This window comes from Pan paniscus, chromosome 17, assembly GCF_029289425.2.
Source record: "Pan paniscus chromosome 17, NHGRI_mPanPan1-v2.0_pri, whole genome shotgun sequence".
Classification (NCBI taxonomy): Eukaryota; Metazoa; Chordata; class Mammalia; order Primates; family Hominidae; genus Pan; species Pan paniscus.
The window spans coordinates 31,713,438-31,732,915 of NC_073266.2; the positions used below are offsets into that span (position 1 = coordinate 31,713,438).

Below are 19,478 nucleotides of genomic sequence, written 5' to 3' on the forward strand. Positions count from 1 at the left end.
TTGCCCAAATGGCACAATCTGGCTGGCGTTCTGAGACAGCTGCTGGGAATTATAGACAGGACAGCTACACTAGAACCGTTTAAGAAATGGACAAACTTGGCCCATGCTTTTCATCAAAACACACACACACACACACACACGCACACATATATATATATATTTAGTTAGTCATAATCTGAGTACTTACAGCCAATAATTATGTTTAGAAAAGAAAATACCCTAAAGACAAATGCCAGTTTATATCTTCGAGCAGCCTTTAAAAGTATATGCACAACTCCTAAAGCTGGAAAAAAAATGTTATTTTCCCACTGTCTTTATATAAAAATGAGATTTCACTCAACCTGCTGTTTTTGAAAGAAACAACATTTTCTTTGTTAGCCAAGCCCAACATAGATCTCTTGCCAATGTACTTTGTTCTTCTCATGGATACTAGCCAAAAAGATATTCCTTGAAATAAAGTCACAATCTGTTAATTAGGAAATCAATTAAAATCACAATAAATTAAATTAGGAAACAGAAGTAATTATCGCACAACTAAAGTTAAAAGTATGAGATAAAAGAAATGATTAAAAATAAACATGATGAAAACACACCACTCAAACTGCCCCCTTGTAAAGAAAAGCACTCGTCGGTGGATCAGATAGTCACATTTACACAAATAAAACTTCCCCCAAATATGTATTAAATATCTAACCATCTCACTCATCATAATACTTTTGTCTACCCACTTAAACGTTTTTGTTTCAGTTAATGAAAGTCTCACTGGCCTTGATCTTGCATCAAATGGATGATCACTGATAGAGTAATTTAACATAGATCCTTGATTAAATCTGAAATGTACAGGATGAGATGCTTATAGACTTCTTTTGACCAAAAGGAAATATAATTGCATTGACAGCATAGAGTTGACATTAGCAGTAATCAAATAACGACACCAATGCCTTTATACAATTGAAAGGCTTTAACATGTAGAAATAAAATTGTCTTTAAAAGTCTATTGAGGTGTACTTTTTAGAGAATTTCTCAACCTAAATTTTAAACCAGGCATGCAGTTACTGAACAAGCTCTCAAAAGGAGTATTCTGAGGATTTAGGGTTATTCATTTACTGTTTTCTTTTCATGTGCTGCTTGTGTTTCATTTGGAATATTTTTTAATTTCCCGATGTTTTATAGGCAACTTTGGCCGAAATGAGGTATATATATATATATATATATATATGCATGACTTATCCTCAAATCGTATCAAGAATGCAATCCTGCTGCTAATCTCTGCTAGCCAACGACTTCAGCCCAGGCTGGTGGAGCCTTCGAGCGTTTCCCACCTCCAGTCAAAGACAGTGCAAAGAACCCCAGGCTCACTCATCTAGTCCACCAAAACTTGAAACAACATCCAGTGACGGCGGTCGTGCGCTCAGGCAGAAGGCGCAGCTGCACGGCGAACCCCCCAAGCCCAGCGCGACTGCGCCGCCCTGGTGGGAGCGGCTCCGGGTACCTGCTGAGCGGGTGGCTGGCTGCGGCGCGGGGCGCGCAGCGCGACTCGGCGTTGGGGGGCTGGGCGCGGGCGTACGAGTGGTAGGCGGTCAGCACCACGCCGCCCGAGTCCTCCACCTCCATCGTCAGCCGCGCATGTCTCGGCGCCGGCCCCAGAACAAAGACCGGGACCAGCATGGACCGGCGCGCCGGGAGGCTGTCAGCAGCTGGGCGGCGCGGCCCGAGGTGCGACCAGGCGCTCTCTCCCGCGGCTGTCAGGGGCCCCTGGCAGGCCCGCCCCGCCCCGGGCGCGCGAATTCGCAGACGCTGGGAACCACGCCCACGGGCTGGAGTGGGGGCGGGCATAGTGCGTGTGTGTGTGTGTGTGTGTGTGTGTGTGTGTGCGCGCGCGCGCGCGCGTCTGTGCCTGTGTCTGTGTGTGTACCTGTTTGTGTGCCTGTGTACGTGTGTGCGCCTGTGTGTTTGTGCCTGTGTGTGCGCGCCCTTGTGTCCATGTGTGCGCCTGTGTGCGCGCGCCTGTGTGTGTCTGTGTGTGCGCGCCTGTGTGTGCGCGCCTGTGTGTGCGTGCGCGCGCATGTGTCGGGAGTGCGCGGGGAGGTGTGATCCCCGCTTCTAGGAAACTGGAAACCGGCCGGGATCCTTTGGGGCTCCTGCTAGCGGCTCTAGTAAAGTTTGTTTTTCTTTGTTTCTTTTTTTTTTCCTTTTCTCACTCCCCCTCCCAGCCCTCTTCCAACTGGAGGCTTATCCTGTGGCTGGGAACATTTCCTGCCTGGCTGCGAGGAGTGAGACTAAGAAACCATACCTCAGGCTGAGGAGAGAGGCCAGGTTTGATATGTGTGCTCTGGGGAAGAAAAGGAGAAAATGTGACACTCTCTCATTTAAAGCATCCACATCAAAAATTGAAGAACTGCATTACATTGCTGTTTACTTAGTCAAGTTACAATAAACTTGATTTCCTTTTGGGTCAGGTAATCCCCTTTTACAGCAAGGGAACGCTTCCCTCCCACACCCTCAGTGCGCCACTACCAGACTCTTACCTCACTCTCACATCCCTTTCCTCCTCCCAATCATGATCACATTAACAGATACCGTTTGCAGCTTGTCTGAAAATTAGACTTTATTATTATAAGCCAAATGGATGTTATTTCCAGAAGTTACTGTTGGTGGGGGACGATGTAGGGACTGGTTCCAGGTAGATAAAAAGGGGCATCATTAGAAATCTTGAGTCTGAAGTATGTCCTTATCCACATAGGACTAATAGCACAAATGGAAAAACAACATTCTTATAGCTGATTAAAAAGTAACCAGAAGTATGCCTAGGAAGAGGCCCACGTGAATGTTTTACTCACACGGACAATGTGTTTTATCTGCTGTCTCTTCCGTGCATCTCTAGGAGCTAGATGAAGTGGAAAGACAAGTTAATCTATCCCTTACTGGAGGGCAACTTGATCATGCTACTTAACATCTCGGAATCTCTGTTGCTGCATCTGTGAAATGGGGAAAATAACGTTCATCTCGTGGGATTAAAGCAACAAGTACATATTAGGTTTTCAAGAAATGGGGGTACTCTTTGCTCTTTACATTCAACAAGAAGGGACACATTTATTTTCATTGCACTTTCAGAGGTTGGGAAAACAAGTTTTTCATCCAAAATGCTTTTTTAAAATGTTTTATTAATTAAAGGGGTGAGATAATAATGACTAAATTTGCTAACATACTTAGTGTTAGATGGTGTACATTAGCTGTTTAAACAATTCTATGAGGCAGGTAGTATTATTATCCCAATTTTATGGACAAAGAAACTTACTAAGCATGAGTGTATGGAAAAGACACATACAAAGAATGCTTTATTCTCCAAAATTTTCAGATAAAAAGAGGCATCTGTTTATTTACTGTGCTTTATGCCAATGCATAAAACTAAGACAATACCTTCTTAAAATGTGAAGTTAAAAAACCACTGTAGGTATTGATATATATATCCACAATTCTTCATCTAAAACCTTGGGAACAGATACATTTCAGAAATTATATCCACTTTTTATTTTTAAATGATAATTTGATACATGCACCATTTAATATAAAAACCCTCAGCCCAGTAAATTTGGGACAGTACTATACATTTAAGTGTATTATTTCTGCAACAAAAAAAATGAATATTGACTTTGCGTAGGATAAAGTCTATAGATAGCCTCACATTTGTTCAGGTTAGGTTTATCACCCAATAAGTTTTGGCACCAAACCTCATAAAAGCTTGTAATTTTTATCTTACATTATTTTAGAATTACCATAAGGAATTATAGTAGTGGAACTTTTTCTGGGCATGGAACATTCTTCTTTTATTTTTCTAAACTACAGACTCACAATATGAAATACCTGCAGGGTCTTTTCTTGTAACCATTTTGACCATAACACGGCCTCTAGATGCCCCGCGTTGCAGTAACGCCCCATCCTGCCAGCTACGGAGCCCTCCTCCTCTTGTGAATTCACATTGTAGACACCCTGGTTTCACTTTGGACTCCTCCCTCCAATCGATGATCAAATCTGTCATTTCTTCCTCAAAATGTCTGCCAACCATTCTTTGAATTCCTACTGCTAATGTCTTTGCCTTCTCGTCACCATCTCCTGACTAGGTGGCTGCAATCCTTCCTTCACAAAGATTACTTTCCATCAGCTTCCTCTTAAGCCCCGCCCCCTTTCAAAATGCTGTTGGGGTGATTTTCCTAAAATGCAGAACATCCTCTTCTCAAAAGCCCTCAATTGTAACTCACTTGCTGCAAATTGAAGTCCAAACTCCTTAGTATGGCCTCTCCTTAATCTATTTTGATCACCTAGTACTTCATCACCCCAAAGGCCCTGTGGCCCACTTACACCAGCCTGTCCTGTGATCTTACTTTGTCTTTGCCCCTACCTATTATTTCTTGTCTGGAAATCCTGAAAAACTCTATATATACCACTATAAAGCCTCTCAGGTGTTCCTAATTCAAAGCAACCTTCCTTCTGCCCTTCTGTGGAAATTGCTCTTACTTTCATTGTAATAAATAATTTCATTCGACCATGTAATTAAAGCACAGTCAGCCAAACACTGTGCTGTGTGCATTCTCCACGGCTGCGCCCACATCAGATGTTGCTAACAGATCTTAGCATTTTTTTCCACTGAGCCCAGATATGGCCATGAAAGCTACCTCAAAATAGAACCCCAAACCAGCAAGATAGCTTTGAGATGAAAACTACTTGCTAACTCAAGATTGTATTACTATTTTCCAAAAAATTAGTGTCTTTTACTAAATTGTAAGCTACTGGAAGGGCTAGGGTCATTTTTCTCTTTATAGCCCAGAGCCTGTAGAGTTTTGCAGAGCAGGCATTCAATAAGGAATATTTGTTGAAAGAATGAACATATGAATCAATGAGTGAATCAATGAACGAGATAATACTCTTTAGTGCAGTAGTTTCAACCTTGCAGAGTAGGCAAGTGTAAGGGTCAAAGGGAAACTTCTTTGCCCTCGGAAGTTTCACCGAAAAATTAACTCACGGAAGTCAGATTAATTGGAGAAAAGGCATAAAAATGTATTTAATGTGTAAACACAGGATCCTTCAGAATGAAGACCCAAAAGTATATGGGAAATTGTCAATTCTTATGCTTAGTTTCAACACAGTATGGAGAGCCATGCAGAAATATGATTGGACAAAAAGAATATTATCTAATGCTAAGAGACTAAGTGGAGAAACCCAGCAAAGCCTGTCTGTCTTGATCCTTCTTGGCCTCTCTGAGCATGCATTTCTTCCTTCAGGGTATGCGGCAGGACTCTCTCTAGAATGGGGGTCTTATAATCTGCAGTCAAACAAGTAGGTCAGATAACTTCTTTATGGCCAATTTTTACACAGAACAATGGAGGAAAAAGTGGGGTAATGTTTTCAGGTTTTATGGCCATATTTGGGGAAAAAAAGGTTCTGGTTTCTATGACCCACCTTGAAAAAGAGAGATTCTAGTTTCTATGGCTAGAAGATGAGACTGGGAGACTAGGAGCAAAAAGGTCAGGAAAACAAAAAAACAAAAAACAAAACTTTTGCCTTTGAGACTACCCCAAGACCCTCATTTTGTTTTCTGAGCCCCAATACCAAATTGTTTTCTGAGCCCCAATACCAAAGCATTATTATAAATGACTCATAAGTCTCTATGGCACTAAAACTGCAAACCAAAAAAAAGTTGACGTGTGGCTGGGCGCAGTGGCTCACGCCTGTAATCCCAGCACTTTGGGAGGCCAAGGTGGGCAGATCACGAGGTCAAGAGATCGAGACCATCCTGGCCAACATGGTGAAACCCCATCTGTACTAAAAATACAAAAATTAGCTGGGCCTGGTGATGCGCACCTGTAGTCCCAGCTACTTGGGAGGCTGGGGCAGGAGAATCGCTTGAACCCGGGAGGCAGAGGCTGCAGTGAGCTGAGATGGTGTCACTGCACTCCAGCCTGGCAACAGGGCAAGACTCTGTCAAAAAAAAAAAAAAAGCTGACATGTATGTAATAATATTTTTCAAATATATCTATATGCTGTTGACTTAATAAAATACAACTCTTTTAAGCATTCTCGAGTTTTTGGCTTTTAGAAAGATGGTAGAATGCATATATTGGACGTTATAGAATATGCTGTGCAGGCTATTTCCATTGGGCCTCCAGATCCACTTGCCAACCTCACTACCCTGCTTGATACCCTGGGTGGCTCACCGTGTGGTCTGCATCTATGAACTCCCTTGCCTCTGGCTTCAGGGAGGGTTCACTAAAGAGAGGCACCAGCAGAAGATCTAGAGGGAGGGGGAAGTAAGGTTAGGTACTGACTTCCCAGGCTTCTTTGCTATTTTGCTGCACGTTAGATCCTTCTACCTATCACTCCTGACTGCAACCCTCTGCTATGCTGCTTTCTCCAAATTCAGGTAACTCCTACCTCTACCTGGCCCTCCTGATCCTGGGGTGGTGACAGCTCCTGGTGCATGTAGTACTCACTCCTTCTGCTGTTCTGCAGCATCCCTTATTAAGGATTCCTTCGCTCCACCCATGCCTTTATAAATAGTCCCTTTAATAAACTCTCTTTATTCACCTGGGCTGAGTGCCCCATCTCTTTCTGCCAAGACCCTGACTGATATGTATCCCGCTGCCCCAGGATGTGGGGCAGTGTCCCTCACACTATGAGGGTCAAATACAAATTATAAATAGCCTCATGTCAGTTCAGATGTTTTGTCACTGAAAAAGTTCAGGCCTGAACAGGTCTTGCGGTCAAATGAGTTATGAAAAAGGATTCAAATTTGAGAGTTTCTGAATTTCAAAATTCAGACTTGATGGAGTCTGTTAACATTTTTGGCATTCCAAACAATGCTGGAATCCAGTGTGCTAGGGGATGACAGCACAGGGCCGTGACAGCTGGCCAGGCAGTGGAGTAAATGGTGGCCCTGGAGAAGCTAAGCTTGAAACTTGCCCAACACTGGAGAGTGGACATGTAGACAGCATTTTCAGTTTATTTGCAGTAAGGGCAAAGATAGAGGGAAACTTACAGTTTCCTGTGCTGTCCTACTCTGGATGTCATACAGTGCCCAGCGCTGAACTGGGAATCGAGAGACTTGGATGTCAGTACCCACTCTGCCACCAACATGACACCCCAAGAAAGTCACTGAACTGTATGTAGACCTGTTTTTTTCACATGCAAAAGAAATAAAACAGCCTACATGTATTGAACATTTACCATGTCCCTGGTTCTGTTTAAGACATCAGAACATCAACTCATGAGAGGCTCGCAGCAGCCTTTGAGGTGAGATAAGTATCACTGCTGGCAGCTCCATGTTACAGTTGAAGAAACTGGCTGTAGTAACTTCCCAAGGCTACCCACGTCCTACGCAGGCTAGGAGGTGGCAAAGCTAGGATTCAAACCCAGGAAATCTGGCTCCTGAATTTAGGTCCTTAATTACTATATTTCTCTTTTATGAAAGGTTTGATGAGATTCAAAATATATTCCTCTTGTAAAATGTAAAGAAACAAGTAGGATTTGATTTATGTTTCTTTATGGTAGCTTTACATAAACCTATTTAGTACACTAGAGGGTAAATAATCACTAGCATGTAATGATGATGATGAAAATAATAAGGAAGGGAGTCACATGTATTCTTAAGGCACAATACTAAGGTAGTTCAAAATTACTAAGGCAGAATTATTGTTTCTTAATATATGTGTGTGTGTGTATAATTATTGTCATCAACTACTCTTACGATGTGTTGAAGGATAATTCAGTTTTTCATTCTGCCTTGTAAATTTGTCAGTGGATACATATAAATAAGGCATTAGAGAATAGTGAAATATGTAATCACAAGTGCACAAAGATTGCACTTTCTAAATAAACGGGAAGCAGAGTGGTAGACAAAAGAGAGTAAGACAGAGTTGAGTTTGAGCTTGATTATGATTTACTATTTACTGGCTGTGTCACCTTAATTTCTCTCTTTTTCCATTTCCTAATTTGAAAAACAGAGACCAGTAATATCTCCTCAAAGAGTTGATGGGAAGTTAAAATGAGATCACATCTTTAAGACACCTATCCCAGTACTAAGCATATGCTAGATGTTCAGTAGATGTTGGTTCCCTTCTCTGTCTTTCACTCTCCCTTGTCAGCTGTCCTCTGTCTCAGCCCTTCCAGAAGTACGATTTGAGTTCAACCCTCAAGAGTAAAGAATCTGGACCCAGGGATTCCAAAGGTTTTTCACAACCTTTGCTGAGAGATAAGTCACACTCAATTTATGTGATGAAACCTACCTGGGGAGGCCTCACAAACACTGGCCCCCAAGGGCCACCAGCTGCATGGACTACGAAATATGGAGATATTCCATTTAAACCCATCAGGAAAGGCAAGAAAACAAAACATTTATGCAAAACTTTAACATGGACAAAGGAAAAGTGCTTCTTGTGGCCTTGGCTGCTTATCTGGCAAAATTGCTGCTAGGATAATCATTTCATACCAGAACAGGAAAACAGCTGCAGCCTCATGAGTCCTTGCAGATGCTGACTGACATTCTCTTAGCAAGAAGGGTTGAGGGAACATAGTCACTGGCCCTATCTTGCAGGAAATGAAGGCACAATTCTTACCTACCAAAGAGAACATGCGAATTCTGCTTTCAGAACTCCACCTGGCGGGGTGGGGTGGCTCACGTTTATAATCCCAGCACTTTGCGAGGCAAGAGACAGGAGGATCGCTTGAGCCCAAGAGTTTAAGACCAGCCTGGGCAACATATGGAGACCCCATCTCTACAAAAAATTTAAAAATTAGCTGGTGTGGTGGTGTGTACCCTTAGTCCCAGCCACACAGAAGGCTGAAGTGGGGAGATTGCTTGAGCCTGGGAGGTTGAGGCTGCAATGAGCCATGATCGCACCACTGCTCTCTAACCAGGGAGATAGAGCAAGACCCTGTCTCAAAGAAGAGACCAACAAACAAAACAAACAAAAAACCCTCCATCTTACATACATTATCAGTGCCCTCAAGTCCTCTGGAAAGACTGGTTTAAATTAGAGGGAATGAATACAAAGTTGCATTTATTTTATATAAAGAGAAAATAATGAGACAAATATTTTAAAAGGTAGTGTGTAAATCTTTCATCATCAAGTCAGTTGGTAAATCTTGATCTGCTACTCTGAAATATTTTTCAAAATGTATTGGCACTACTTGAGTTAAATTTATTTTCTGGGTGCTCTCATGATGACACAGAATTTCTAGACTACTCTGATTTTCCTATTGCTTTCTTAGTATCTAGTTTTAAAGAGAAATCAGGGCTTATTTTTCTTCATTAACTGTTTTGGGATCTTTGATCAATTTGGTAATTGGCTTAAGTAGATTATGTCACCACGAGAGCCAGCCAGCCAGGTCAAGACTTGTGTTATTTATGTGGTAGACATAACTGAATTACTTAAGTGACTTCTACAGATAAATTGAATCATTATTGATTGGAAATGAATCACTACTAATAGACCCAGGCAGGGTAGAGGAAAGGAACAGACCAGCCACAGCATAAAGTTTTAGTCAAAAAGTACTTACAATATGGAATATTTCCTGCAATACCATGTTTTTACAATTACATAAAGGCTTTATTCATTCATTCATTCACTCTTCCATGTATCCATCCATCTATCCATCCACCCACGCATCTACCCCAAGAATTTACAATTATCACTCATACCTACAATGCCAAGCACCAAGAATATGAAGATGAATAGGAACATGAAAGCACAGACTAACTGGGTCTCTGCAAGCGGGGAAGAGATTGGTGTAGGAGGTCATCAAATAACACACTTCCCCAGGAGGTTATGTTAGAGATGCTCTTAAAAGATGAATGACACTTGGCTAGCTCACAAGTAGGTGTGTGTGGCTGAGGCTATGTAAGGAAGGGCATTCCAGAGGCAGGTAACAGATGGAAACAAGGCACAGAGAAAAAAAGACAGTGAAGTATGTACAGGGAAACCCTTTTAGTTTAGCTTTGCTGGAGAGTAAAGTGTAAGGGAGAAAACCCTGGAGACAAAGCTGGAGACAGGCAGAGGCCAGGCCCTGGTGCATCTGAATGCCTTGTGAGGAGTTTAAACTTTATCCAAGAGTTCAGATGGGGAATCCACTGATGGTGTCAAACAAGGTAGCACCAGAATCAGCTTATGCTTTTAGGCATCCTCCTGGGCTCTGCACCACCTGGTCTTCACTCAGCTCTTCTGACCTACATCTCCTAGGCTTCCCAACCTTTTTGGGAGAAGAGTGTACACTAGAGTCTGAGGCAGAAGAAAACCAACTATAAATGGCCACATGCTAAGTCCCAAATTGAATCCTAAGACAAAGTCCAAGATGAGATAAATGGAATTTAAATAGCTATTGAAAAGACATTTAGCTTAAAGAATTACACAGGTGTCTTGGAGGGGAAGCTGGGGAAAGGACCCTGACAATCCCCTCTCTGTCACTAGCTCATGATTACAGATCAGCTGCCTGCTTTGTTCTGGTTCACCTGGGGAGGGACAGACCACCTGACCTGGCAAGTGATGGGGTGAGCACAGTAGGAGACAGTGAAGGAAGTAGAAGACAGTCAGAGGCTTTGGGACATGCAGTATGCAGGTCTGCCAACAAAGAGGGAAGGTTTATTATGATCATTCTTGGATTGGAAACCAAAGAAACAATTCTGATTAACCAAAACAGAGAATAATGTTTTACAAAGATCTGAGAAACAGCACAGGATTGAAGATCAAAACTGAAAGACAACTCTTGGAGCAGGAATGAGAACACAATCTTGCCAGGGTGCTTCTTACAAAATTAACAAATTTTAACTTTTTCTTCTATCCTTGCTTCCCTCTTCTCAGGAAACAGGGTACCAGAATTGCATCAGATTGGCTGTGGTTAAGCCTCCACTTGGCAGTCACTGAGTCTTAAGAGATGTGGTCTTCAGGGACTGCCTTCCCTGCTGTTAATGATAAGACAGGCCCCAAGATCACATACCATGAGGGAGAAAGTCCCTAAGTTGATACCTTGGAGATTTCAGGTAGCAGGAATAGAAGCCAACACATTAACAGTATTTACTAGAGCAGGATTTGGTGAAGCCTCGGGGAGGCAGGGCTCACCTGGAAGCACTGAAAAAAGGCATAATCAGGACACAGATGGTAAAGATTTCCAAGATCTGGAAAGGGAAGAGGTGCTTGCAGAGGGTGAGATGAAGTGATGCACAGGGAAAGAATGCACCTGCCCATTTTGCAGTTGTGCCTCCACATGGCCCTGAATAAGGAGGGGGTAACTGCCTGACAAAGTTGATAAATCAAACAAACCTGGGATTTTTGTGATAAGAATAGGAAGCTTCAAATCCACATCGGCTAACTCAGGCCTCAAATGTGGCTGACTGCATCATTCAATAAGACGTACATGACCTGAACTGAGTCACCTGGATCTGAAGATGTTGAAAGTATAATTTGAAAGTAAGCTTATACAAGGGGTGGTTAAAATGGTGAAAGGCAGGGTTTGGAGCAAGACAGATATAGGAGTTGTGCTATGTTTGACTGTGAGCAGTTACTTAATCTCTCTGGGACCTGATTTTTCTCATCTGTAAAATGAGATGGTAATACCTATCACACAAAGTTGTTGGCCACGATTTGAAAAGGATAAGTTGTAAAACTGCTGTGTACATAATGCTAAACAAACATAAGTTCTTTTTATTATGCTATGCATACATGAAATTGTTATTTTACCTTCTACTTTGTTAGCAATACCTACTAGAGGAGATTCCAGGGGAATTCAAGAAATTCTAGTCATCATTAGTCAGCCAGTAAATATTTTTTAGTACACTCCAAAGACTATAAATATTTCTACAGAAAAGGTCATGACTGTGTTAACATAAGTCATATTTTGAAACTGGGCAGAATTAGGTAGATAATCAGAAAATGGATGTTTGTCAGTTGAAACATTATTCAGGGATGTACCTAGTTATTACTGATTATCGTTCGGCTCAAAAAAGTATTGGAAAGCCTGAATGTCTCAGTGTCACCAGGTCAGGACATTGGCATGGTCCTGAAGAGGACGTCTCCTCTCACAGCACCGGCATTCCAGATGAGGCATTTATGGGTGGGGTCTGAGCAGGCTACAGGCACACTCAGTATAGCTTCTGCTACATAGTAGGCTTAAATAACAACTTCATGAATGAAGGAGCCCTCTCCCACTTAATCCTCTGTTTCTACCTCTGTAAAATGTAACTACAGTACTGTAGTTACTACAAAATGAAACTATAGGACTGACACTAGAAAATGGAAGTACAGGACTGATACCTTACTGTGGCTTTCTCAAAATGTATGAGAACTCAAAAATCATAGGACAGCATGCCAATGGGCCTCAAAACTTGATAATGTGATGATGTGTAAATTGTCCCCATGGAGTTGTGCAATGTAGCCAGTTGGAATGGTTTTGAAGACAGGAGTGCAAGGTGAAATTAGACAGTTGCTGTAGTAATAAAACTTCTGTTGCAGGGAGAGGACAATTCTGATCACTGCTCTGGCACCTGCTAGCCAAGAGATCATAGACTACTTTTGTCTGTTTGTAATCCCTTCCTTTGGGGAATCCATACTAAAGCAATTTAACCTCTGAGTGAGTCGGAATAATATGATATTGGGAAATACAAAAAGGAAGCATGTGAATAAACTTGGTAACGTTATTTCACTGCATTTGTATCCCCAGAGTCCATAATAGTGTCTGCCATATGTGCTCTCAAGAAATGTATAATGTATAAACTCATGTTTAACGTGTAAATCAATCAATCAATCAATGAGTGGAGAGCTGCATATAGTATCCTCCCCACCCCCTAGTACTGTAGTTTTATAGTTAGGGAAGTAATTACGGTAGTTTTTCCATTCAATGACTGCAGCCAAATGACTCTCCTCAGGAATGCCCCAGCACTGAGCACATTCCTCTTTGCCAGGGGACCTGGAGGTGAAAACCAGAAAAGGAGAGGGAAGTAGCTAGTTTGTCCTGTGTCTGTAGAAGATAATAGATTCAAAAGAATGGGGCAGGTGCAGAAATAAAAAAAATTATGAAAGAAGTAGACTCTAAATGTCTGAAGTTGCCTAGGTAAATTGTTACCAAATTACCTTTTGATTTATATTTCATTTGGATCAGATTTGGGATCTGTAGATAACAGGTATTCATATAATTTAGGAAATGTACCATTTTATACCATTGGCCATTGAAATAAATTCAGAACAAAAGATTCTAAATTATTTGAAGCACTGTGGTAAAGGGTGTAATAATTCTTTCTCAAGTATCTCATCATCTTAGGCCTCTTTTCAGTCACTTCTAGAGAATTTTTTAAAAACAGCCAAGCCTCAAGTGATCATTTAATCCTACATATGATGGTGAAAGAGAGAGACACAATCAAGTCATCAGGTCCAAACTATGATTCATTATTTCTTTGTATAAAGGAATAAAAGTGTTACTTGTTTTTAGGGAACAAACTATCATAATTCTTAGTATCCAACTTTCATTCCAAATCCTCAAAGCTGTTTGTAAACATAAACTCATTTATTCCCACCTACCAAGCACCACTCAGAAGGAATTCTGATGGCATGAAGTTGTGAAATAATTACAAATATTGCAATCATAACTATTTACTGAGGATCCACTATGATAAGTATTGTATCATTTACTCCTTACATTGGAGGCTCAGAGATGTTAAGTTACTTGTCCAGGTTCACAGTATTAGTCTAGAGGATTAAGAGGCATCCTGGAGTAGTTAAGTCCCTAGACTCTGGTGCCAGACTACCTGGATTGAATCCCACCTATATCTCTTTTTAGGTCTGTGACCTTGGGCAAGCTAACATCTCTGGGCTTCTGTTTCCCCTATGCAAAGTGGAGAGGATGGTAAGAGGATGGCAAAAATGGGACCTACCTCATAGGGCTGTTGTGAGGACTAGATGAGTCAGGTGCTTAGAACAATACAGTGGCACCTAAAAGTGTCACGTAAGTGCTAGCTATTGGTATTATTCTTGTGGTTGCAAGTAATGAGAATGCAACTCACACTAGCTTAAGCAGCAAAAGAAGAGGTGGCGGCGGTATTTGCTTCAGACATGCTTTACAACAGAGGCTCCAATAATGGTCTTAGGAGCCTCCCCAATATCTCAGCCTTATTTCCCCTTGGCTTCCAGATATATCAGACAGGCTGTGTGGTCACAAGGTGGCCACCTGCAGCCCCAGGGATCCATTGTATTTACAAAGAAAGAAAAAGTTCTTGTTATGAAGATATGGCACAGATCCCAGGGAAGTGGCCTAGCTTTGGTCTCATACCCATTCCTGAACCCAGGCCATAGGCCAGGCCAGGTCTGGGTCATGTGATAAGCTCTGAGACAGAAGGGCTGGGTTTGCCCAATCCAAACCACATGGCCTGAGGGCAGTACCTGTATAAAGGCTCTCAGAGTGATGCCCCAAAAGGAGGGATCAGGTAAAGACCAAACATATACGTAGTCTCATGGCTAGCAGGTGACAGAGCAGAAATAGGAATTGTCCTCTCCCTCCAACAGAAGTTGTATTACTACAACAACTGGCCAATTTAGCCTTACACTCCTGACTTCAAAGTCATTCTAACCAGGCTGCACTGCACAAATCCATGGGCATAGTTTACACAGTATCACATTCTCTGGTTTTGAGCCGCATTGGCACTGCTCTCCTGTAACTTTTGAGTCCTCACACTTTTTGAGAAAGCCATAGTGAGGTATCAGTCCTGTAGTTTCATTTTCTAGTAACTACAGGACTGTAGTTACATTTCACATTTACAGATGTAGAAATTGGTAGAGTTGTCACAGGTGGAATGGAGAAATGGCTAAACCTTTGATATTCAGATTTTGACTTCTGAGATAAGCTCTTGAAGAACATTCCAGAAACATTAGTCAAGAAAATTGGGCTTTCAATAACCAGAGCTCAGCACTTGAGATTTTCTAAATTCTAAAAACTTCCCATTAAGCCAGGCACTATGGTAGGCATTTGTAGTCCCAGATACTCAGGAGGCTGAGGTGGGAGGATCTTTTGAGCCCAGTAGTTCAAGGCCAACCTGGGCAACAAAGCCAGACCCCATCTCAAAAAAAAAAAGCAAAAACAAAACAAAACAAAAAACCCCCCAAAAACCTTCCCATTAACATCTAGAAGCAAAGTTCAGAAGACTGAATGTGGAGGCTTTTTATCCACCATGAGAAAGACTTCAGACAGTGATGTCGAGATCGCACCACTGCACTCCAGCTTAGGTGACAGAGCAAGACTCTGTCTCAAAAAAACAAACAAACAAACAAACAAAAAACCAGACAGTGATGTAAAGAGAAGGACATTGTTGCTGCCACACAGAGGAAGTCTTGGAGAGATGGCAAAGAGAGGAGTAAAGGATACTTTAGGGGTCTGTCTTAGAGGAAGAGGAGCTGTCAAATCTGCCCTTTCCTGGGTTTTAGGGTAATATGAGCAATAGGTTTGAGGGCCTGAGGCTGGAGAAGCTTATGTGCCATCCCCACCTGAAACTCTGGGATGAGGCAGCCCTGCAGAGACCCTAAGATGGCCTGTACCTCCTGGAATCCTTCATAAATGCACAGACGGAATCCAGAATTTCCCAGGGCCCCCAGCAAGAACTGAATGACAAACTCTCTGAGGAATCACTATTGTCCAAGATGAAATGACTTTGTGGCCGAGGGTCTCAGGATTTCATTGCCCAGGCCAGGAGTCAAAGAGTAGTTCTAGGCAGGCCAAGGGAGATCCCTAGTGGGGACTCTAATGAGCAGTGGGAAATGCTGGAGTTCCTGAGGGGCACTGCTTATGCTAATAGAGGGAACAAGTAGCTCCACCAGCAGTGGGGGCAGTGTGGACAGAGCCCCCCAACCCCACCAAAGCTAAAGCAGATGAGCAAAGGCTGGAGGACGGCATCATCCTTCGCAATGTCACATAATGTACCCTGTGTCCAGGTACAACCTCAGGAGATCGAGCAGAAGACAAGAAGCCACCACAGGGGAGAACAACTATGATAGAAACTTGGAACTTTGATGAGCTTAAATGCAAACTGAATGAGTTCCTGAAAAAGCCTGCTTTAAATCGGAGGAGACTGAGCATCTTTGAGTGATAGTCATAGAGCTAAGTTGAGTTCAAGGATAGATGAATACAGCTATACTTTTTATACATCTGATTTGTGACTATATTAGAAAGGTAAAACCTATTAGATGAAGATGAATAAGATACATAAAATAAGATAAATTTAAAAATATGATAAAATCTAGCAGTGTGTTATAAGGTGAGGCCATGGAAGCCAGAAGTTTCTATCTTAACAAATTTTGCATATAATTGGTATTGACATGTTAATGAATAAATACATTTCATGCTTATAAATTGGGCCTATGGGGCTAAAATGAGAGTAGATGAAGGCTAGGGCCAGAGGTGCTAACGTCCTACTTCAGAAATGTGATGCCAATGGAGAAAAACAGAGTAGAGTGGGATGAAAGCCTGGAAAAGGGCAATCTAATTAAGTGGAGAATGAGGCTTTATGAAAAGAAATATCAAGATGATAAATCAATCAAGAAATGCAAATTTTAACGGGGTACAGATTGAACTCTATCAGTTAAAATATATATTAAAAGAGTCATCAGCCATTATTCAATCCCACTCAAAAAAAATTAAGAAGTGAGCTGGAGGACTCAGAGGTTTGATTCATTGTGCCAATTTTTTCTTTGACCGAATAAAACCCACGTGATTTCAGAAGTGGCACAATCCCAGGTATTTGTTTGTATTGTATGTGCTACAGGGGTGGCCAGGGTTTGTGTTTACTGGTGTTGCCCAAGAAATGTCCCAGCAATAGGGCATCTGTTTTCAGAACAGACACCAGTCGAGATAAGGTTTTCCTCCAAAACATTTTAAAACAAGATACTGAGAGAACCCAGATGAAGTGGTGGAAGAGTACCCATTCCCCAGTGAAACCACAGTATAGGGAAACTGTCCACATGGAGCATTCATAGAAAAGACTCAAAGAGCTACAAACTGACACAGTCTCCCCTTGGACGGACAAGGCTCAGGACTCAGAGTAGGCTTTGGGCAAATGTTTAAGAAACGGATTAATTTTGTACCAGAGACTTTGACCCAAGAAGCAGACATCTCAGGACAGAGCAGATTTTGAGTTATGGCAGCAATGTGTGGCATGCAGCAGAAAAAGTGGCTGGAGCCAGCAATGAATCACAATGGATAAAGCATTGTCATCAGTTCCTCAGTGAGGAAGAAACAGATACCTGCATAAAACATTCTCTGCCTCCTTTATAGTTAATTTTCCATGTACTAAATCATATGGAGATCTTATTATAGAGTGTGGATTTAGTCATCCTCAATAAATGCTTTTGATGCTTCCATAAACATCCAAGTTAAATATCCCTCTTTGCATGTATTCTGACTGGTTATTAAAATCAGGTGTCTGGTAAAGAAGCACTTGCAGGATTCTTCTCTTTTTGATGAGTACACTAAATGGGCTATATTTATTTATGCCTCTAACGCTCCCATTCCCTATCATCTTTCCAAGTGTGCAATCTCACAGTGGTTCTGAATCTCCTGTGTACCTAGGCTGGGGATGTGGCTTCCTCCATGTACTGCTCCTGTACAAGTTATCATAGAAGTTCCCCATAGTTGTGCCAGTACTGTGCTGAAGGTGAGTTGTACAGGCTCTGAAGGGCTGTTTGTTTTGTTTTCACTCTTAGAGAGGACATTTATCTCTTTATTGAAGAAATATGTACTTTCTGGACTCTGCCTATTGGCCCTTGTTGCTTTTCATAATTTAAAGAGAGCTTGGCTTCAAGACTGCTACAGAAAAGAGAAAGCAGTAATAATCAATTTATTTTTTTACAATTGAGTGTTTTTAAGGATGAATATGCACATATCACATTATCTGTGCTAATCAAGAAAATCAGTGTGTTGATCCAAAACTTACTAGCTGTGGCTTTGAAATTATTTTCACACATTTGAAAAAAGATTGAAGTTTGTGATGTTTACAAGAAAATAGTACCTTTTTTTCTTTTTACTTTTTAAGAGAACAATATAGCTCAGTGGTTAAGGGCACAGATGGAAGAACCAGAGTACCTGCATTTAAAACCCCAAACTGCAACCTACTAGCTCTATTAGTTGTTTAGATAACCTCTCTGTACTTCAGTTTCTTGACCTGTGAAATGAGCATAATAATTGAATCTATTGCATTGAGTTGTTGTGATAATTAGGCTGGTTGATATATCTGAAGCATTTAAAACAGTGCTTGGCACACAGTGAGTGCTGTATAAGGTTTGACATTTTAATCACTACCATATTACCACCACTGCCACCATCACTACAATTGCTGCTGCTGCACCTGCACAATGTAGTGAATTCAACTGACCTAGAGTTAGTAAAAGTAAACAGTGAAAAAAATCCTGACCTTAGATTCACTCTGGTGCAGAAAAAATTAACTTACCAGAGATCATACAACTTCCATGTTAAAATTGAAAGCAGACGTTACATCTCCTGTAAATATATTCTATTGTTAAGTTGAATGGCTTCTTTCTGAGCTATTGTACTTGAATACATAACTTAGTTAATTAAGCAGTCATCAATTTCCAGATGCTATATGGGTCTTTTATGAAAAAGAATGCTTTTCTTGGCTGAGCACAGGGGCCTGTAATCCCAGCGCTGTGGGAGTCCAAGGCAGGAGGATTGCTTGAGGCCAGTTCAAGACTAGCCTGGGCAACATAGACCCTGTCTGTAAAAAAAAAAGTCAGCCAAGCCTGGTGGTGCATGCCTGTAGTTGCAGCTACTTGGGAGGGCAAGGCAAGAGGATGTCTTGAGCCCAGGAGTTTGAGGCTCCAGTGAGCTATGATTGTGCCAGTGGACTCCAGCCTGGGTGATACAGTCCCTGTCTCTTAAAAAAAATAAAAAGAAGAAGAAAGAATATTTTTCTCCTGCTACAGGTGTATTGTCCAACATGGCAGCCACTAGGCACATGTGTCTATTGAGCATTTGACGCATAACTAGTGCATACTGAGATATGCCGTAAGTATAAAAGCACATGCCAGATTTGAAAGATTTCATTTGAAAATAACATAAAAATGCACCATTAAAATTTTTCCATTGGTTACAAGTTTAAATTATAACATTTTCGATATATTGAGTTGAATAAAATATTTAAATTAATTTCACCAGCTTCTTTTTATTTATTTTAATTTTCTAGAAAACTTAAAATTATATATGTGGCTTGCATTATACTTCTTTTGGACAGAGCTACTTTATACAAGACAAATCTTCATGTCCAACTTTGAAAGCTGAAAACATTGCTCCATTTAGTGAGTCTAGAAGTGTTCTTTGCCTCAGTTGGGGGCACTATCATCCACCTAGTCATCCAAGCCAGAAATCTGAAAGATGCTGCTGACTTTTTCCTCTTCCTGTATTCCCCACTCAATAATAGTTGACTCATTTTCAAATCTGTC

General features: G+C 41.4%; 1 protein-coding gene across 6 annotated transcripts in view; it reads right to left on the bottom strand.

Annotated features, from left to right (window-relative positions):
- Positions 1-19,478, bottom strand: part of ARHGAP28 (Rho GTPase activating protein 28) — a 230,113-nt gene that overhangs the window by 182,031 nt on the left and 28,604 nt on the right. For 4 of the 6 annotated variants that reach the window (XR_010110101.1, XM_063597203.1, XM_008971186.5 and 1 more), the window contains exon 1: positions 1,493-6,454. The exons of the other annotated variants lie outside the window; for them this stretch is intronic. Coding sequence is in view for 3 of the 4 variants with exons in the window: in XM_063597203.1 (XP_063453273.1) it covers positions 1,493-2,067 (575 nt within the window). In the remaining variant the exon portion in view is untranslated. Of the gene's footprint in view, positions 1-1,492; positions 6,455-19,478 lie in introns of those variants that run through there. 6 annotated transcript variants of the gene reach the window in all.